The sequence below is a fragment of the Microtus ochrogaster genome, chromosome 10 (assembly GCF_000317375.1).
Source record: "Microtus ochrogaster isolate Prairie Vole_2 chromosome 10, MicOch1.0, whole genome shotgun sequence".
Lineage (NCBI taxonomy): Eukaryota > Metazoa > Chordata > Mammalia > Rodentia > Cricetidae > Microtus > Microtus ochrogaster.
The window spans coordinates 7,315,132-7,319,960 of NC_022016.1; the positions used below are offsets into that span (position 1 = coordinate 7,315,132).

At 55.0% G+C, this 4,829-nt stretch overlaps 1 protein-coding gene across 1 annotated transcript in view; it reads left to right on the top strand.

The window, feature by feature from the left end:
- Akna (AT-hook transcription factor) overlaps positions 1 to 4,829 on the top strand; it is a 39,215-nt gene that overhangs the window by 28,477 nt on the left and 5,909 nt on the right. The window contains exons 15-18 of the mRNA XM_026781996.1: positions 716 to 878; positions 3,498 to 3,674; positions 3,869 to 3,984; positions 4,507 to 4,730. Coding sequence (XP_026637797.1) covers positions 716 to 878; positions 3,498 to 3,674; positions 3,869 to 3,984; positions 4,507 to 4,730 — 680 coding nt within the window. The remainder of the gene's footprint in view (positions 1 to 715; positions 879 to 3,497; positions 3,675 to 3,868; positions 3,985 to 4,506; positions 4,731 to 4,829) is intronic.

A 4,829-nucleotide genomic window follows, 5' to 3' on the forward strand; every position in this document is an offset into this window, starting at 1 on the left:
GCCTGGGGAGCCTGGGTAGGCTGTGGCCTGGGGAGCCTGAGTAGGCTGTGGCCTGGGGAGCCTGGGTAGGCTGCGGGCTGGGGAGCCTGGGTAGGCTGCGGGCTGGGGAGCCTGGGTAGGCTGCAGCTGTGAATGACCAAACTGTACGAATCGAAGCATCAAACACAGTCTTGTACTGCACTTTAGACTGGGAAATACTATGGAGGTTCACCACAGGAAGATTAAAGATTACACATAAGGGGGCGGGAGAGACAGCCCAGTTGGTAAAGTGCATGCATTGTAGGCATGAAGACCTGAGTTTGATTCCAAAAAACCCAAGAGAGTTGGTAATCCCAGTGCTAGGGAGGCAAAGGTGGGGAGATTACAGTGGTCCTCAGGCCTGCTAGTCCAGGCAAATTGGCAGCCCCAGGGCAGGGAGAGATCCTGCCTCAGAAACAAAACAAAACAACACACAGGGACTGCGAGGATGGCCAAGTGGTTAAAAGCACTTACTGCTCTTGTAGAAGAACTGGGTTCGATTCCCAGCACCTCCACCTGCCTACACCTCCAGCCACAGAGGAATATTGTCCTCTGTGCTCCAAGGACACCAGCATGCACTAGTGAGCAACGCACACCACACACACACACACACACACACACACCACACCGTCTCTTCTTCAGCTGAAGCTCCCAGGCCTAACTCTGCAGCTCATGATGGCCTCTCTGCCTCTCTTAGGACTTCCCAGGTCTGAGTTCAAGAGACAGAAGCAGATTTCCAAACAGCAACTTCGTAGTGGGGCAACCAGCCCAGCCTCTGCTCCAGCCCTCACAGCTGCTTCTGTGCCCCACGGAGCAGCCGCGAGCACTGCCAACCTCCTCCTCACCAGGACAGAGCGCGAGTAAGTGGGCACAGTCCGGGCAATTCCACCTCTGTAGGATGAAAAGTGAGGAGGATGCTGGCCGTGGCAGTGCACCTACCTGCCTTACACATCCAAGGGGCCTTTGCTGAGTCCAGGTGTGTCCAGGTCTTGCCTCCTAGCTCGGAGTTGTTTTATGGAACCTCAGTGGTATTGACTTCAAGGACTCTAGTCCATCTAATAGGAAATGATTGACAGGTGCACCTTTCTGACTCTAAGGCCACCCCCCCACACTAGCCCTGCTGTACAGTATCTGTATTCCAGATTAGAATTGAGCAAGGCATGGGGGCCATACCCTCTAATTCCAACACCCGAGAGATGGAATTGGGAGGATTATGGGTACTAGACAAGCCTGAGTTAGATGTGAAAGTCTGTCACCTCTCTCAGAAGTTTTCTGCTGAGATCCTTCCCTGATCAAACAGCAAACCCTCTGTTAACTCTTGGAACACACTGGGAACCTCGCAAGGCTGTCCTGGCCAGTACAGTCATGTGTGCTGCCCTGTGCACAGTCCTGCCCAGCAGCTGGTGTTCTGTGTCGCAGTCTGAACTGAATTTCTCTACCCCCGCGGTCTACCTGGACCTCAGCGAAGGTCTGTGTGTGCTTGTGTGCGCGCGCGTGTGTGTGTGGTGTGCTTGTGTGTGTGCGTGTATGTGCGTGTGCATGTGTGTGCGTGTGTGTCTATGTGTGTGTGTGCACGCATGTGCAGAGAGACAGACAGACAGAGAGTGATACATTTGCTCACAATGTGCTCGGCCTTGGAGATACAGCAAGGGACTGGACAGGTCTCAGCTTTGGGAAACTCAGCATCTTACAGCCTTAGAAGCATGGCCAAGTGCTGGGAGGCAAGGGTGATGTCCCCTCTCAAGAACCAGATGGCCATGACAAGAGACGAGATGCTTTGTGTGTCAGAGCTGTTCGGGTGGGCCTGGTGGCCTAGATCCTGCATGGCCCTCAGTACTACAGGCAGCAGTTTATACAGTGACTAGCCCACAGGAAGCACCCACGAATGCTGGGTTGGCCCTGAGGATGGCGAAATGGCATTGTCACTGTTGTGCTCTGGAAGTTCCCTGGCCGCTACTGGGGTCACCAGAGGCCAAGAGGGATGCTTCACTGGAAGGCAACTCTGGACTCGGGAAAGAGGGCATTTTTAAGAAGAGCCATTGGTGGCCTGCTGCTGTGCTGACACGCACTGGGGATTGGTGGTCTACAAGGCTTGGGGCGTGTGGGGAAGGAGGACCTGAAGCTCTGCTGGCTGCTTGACTGGGGTCAGGAGTGAATCTACAGACACAAGTGAACCACAGTCCTCGCTGAACGTCCGGCAACTGAAGTGTTAAGTTAGGAAGCCCATGAGCCCGACAAACCCAGCCAGAGGACACCCAAGTCTGTGTTCCAGGTTCCAGCCCACGAAGCCAAGCTCTGTGTTCCAGGATTAACCAGTTGCTGGGAGCTCACTCTCTCCTGCAGCCACCATGGCCCCTGGGTTTTGCCTTGGAAACCCCAGCAAGCATCTCCCTGGGGATCACCTAGGAGACCCATGTTCGGTGCATACACAGTTTGGTTGGATATGGCCAGAGGGAGGTCCCGAGCTTTCCTGTGCAGTCACCACAGAGATCGTGTCTGCAGGTGGCACCAGGACACACTCACTCAAGAGTCCAGGGATCCTGAGTGGAGTCCCCAGCCTGGGTATCACCCACAGAGTGGATGCCGAGCCTGCCTCAGCCTGGAAGATGGCCACGCCAAGCCCAGCCTCTAGGGGTGCTCCGTGCATGGGGTCTGTGTTGGGGTGTGGGTTGGTTTGTCCTCAGCTGTACTGGCAAGGCCTTAGGACCCTGAGAGTTTAGCTAACGAGGAGCTTAGCAGGCCGGAACAGGCAATACTATTTCCTCGAGCTGTGCTGTGTCTTTGGACAGGAGATGGGCCTGTGTCTAGAGGTCTCACAGGGGGCCCAGAAGACAGCCTTGCAGTCATCTTCCAGCCCGCTTGTGGAACCCCCTTGTCTCTCCCTCCTGAAGTCTGAGTCCAGGAATGTTCCCCAGCATCTGACGGATATGGAATCATGACATGGGATGCTTACTCTGCCTGCCTGGGTCAGAGCTAGGGAGGCAAATGCTCAGAGTGTCTTCTGCTGGGAATAACCTTGGACAGTAGGAGTATCTGCGGAAAAGGATCAGAGAGCCCGGCTCAGACAGTTACAGCTTCTGAGAGGAGGCAGGGAAGGAAGGACAACCCTGAGCAAGGCAAGACAGATGTTTGTGAGCTGGGGTCCCAGGCTAGCCTTGAACTCATGGTAATCCTCCTGCCTCAGTTTCCTGAGTGCTGGGATTGCAGGGATATGTTTCCTATTCTGTATCTAGTCTTGTCTTGAGCAGTTGGCCCTTCATGATAGGAGGGTCACCCTCACAGGTGGGTCACCCAGATTTGCTTGTGAACCATAAACCCAGAGAAGTGTCAGGTGTGTGGCAAGGGACATTCCAGAGTCACTGGGCTGTACAATCTGATCTCGTGTGTGCAAAAACAAAAGCCACCCCATTCAGGCATCAGTGGGGGCCAATAACTGTTCTGGCTCAGATGTTCTTGTCTCTCTCCCCTCACCGGTCCAGCCAGGCCATCAGGGATCTCCAGGCAGAGGTGTCCCGGCTCCGCCTACAGTTGGAGGACAGCCTGCATAGGCCACACCCAGGCAACCCAGCTCCCTTAGCTTCTGCTTTCAACCACTCCGCCCAGACCCAGGACAAGCTGGTGGATTCCTCTCCCTCCTGGGGCTCCCGCTATGGCAGGTAGAAGACCGCCCCTAGCTCCTACCTCTGTTTCCTATGGAGTTAGCCCGCCTCTGGCCCTCTCTGGGTGCATGGAGCCAGACACTCATGCTCCATTCACATTTGTTTAGTTTATGGCGGAGGTGCAGCTATGCCATGGTCATCTGTGGAGGCTGCCTCATCCAGTGATGTCATCTCTCTTTCCATGTTACTAGTAAATCCACAGAGAGGTTGTCTGCTGAGCCCAATGGTACAGAACCAGGTGGGCCGACAGGAAGACGGCGAGCCAGGTCCTCCTCTGTGCCTCGGGATGTGCCCAGACTGTTCCTGAGTAAGTGACCAGAGACTGGGACTGGTTTCTGGGGACCGCTGTCAGTGCGTTGGCTCTGTGATCAGGGAACCGGGAGAGGCCTGAGAAGGTCATCTGTGTATGTCTGGGCTGGGGCTGTGCTCTGGGCAGAGCACATTTTTAGTCCTAGCCCCATGGACTGCAGCTACCATCAGGAGGGGGCCTCAGGAGGGTCACTGACGCCTGCAGAGCCCTCACTGACAGAGAACCGTTGTGGAGTTCAAACTGGGGTTCAACTCCAGTTCCTGTCCCTGGCCAGTTTGTCACCTGCTCTGAGCAGATAAAGTGACAATAAACCATATAGAAACAAGAGCACCACCTCCTGGGTTTGCTGCACAGGCGCATGATAACCACAAAGCTCCAGGCTGAGATTCTGCAGGTGTGGACCCTTGGGAAGACCCAAGACCCAAACACAAGCACCCCCCTGACCTCTGCCTTGCATGCTCACTCCTCAAGCTGTTCAAGCCCCTCACCTGCCCCTTCTGAGGCTCCCTTTCCACACAGGCTCAGAATTTAAATCGCTGTCCCCTGGGTTGTCATCTGAGAAGAGCAGGACCTCTGAGGAGTCTCCCCAGGCTGCACAGGAGGGGACAAGATCAGTAGGAAGCATGAGGCAGAAGGAAAGAGTCTCCTTCCGGGGCCAATACACAGGTGAGCCTTGTGCACGCTTGGCACGTGTCAACCACGGAGCCCCGCCCTCGGCCCTTGGTTTATTTTTAGCTTGTTTAGTTCCCATGTAAACGTGTTGTGTTTATGAGCATATATGTGCATGACCACATGTGCATGTGTGTCCTCACATGTGTGGAGACCAGAGGCCACTGTCTGCC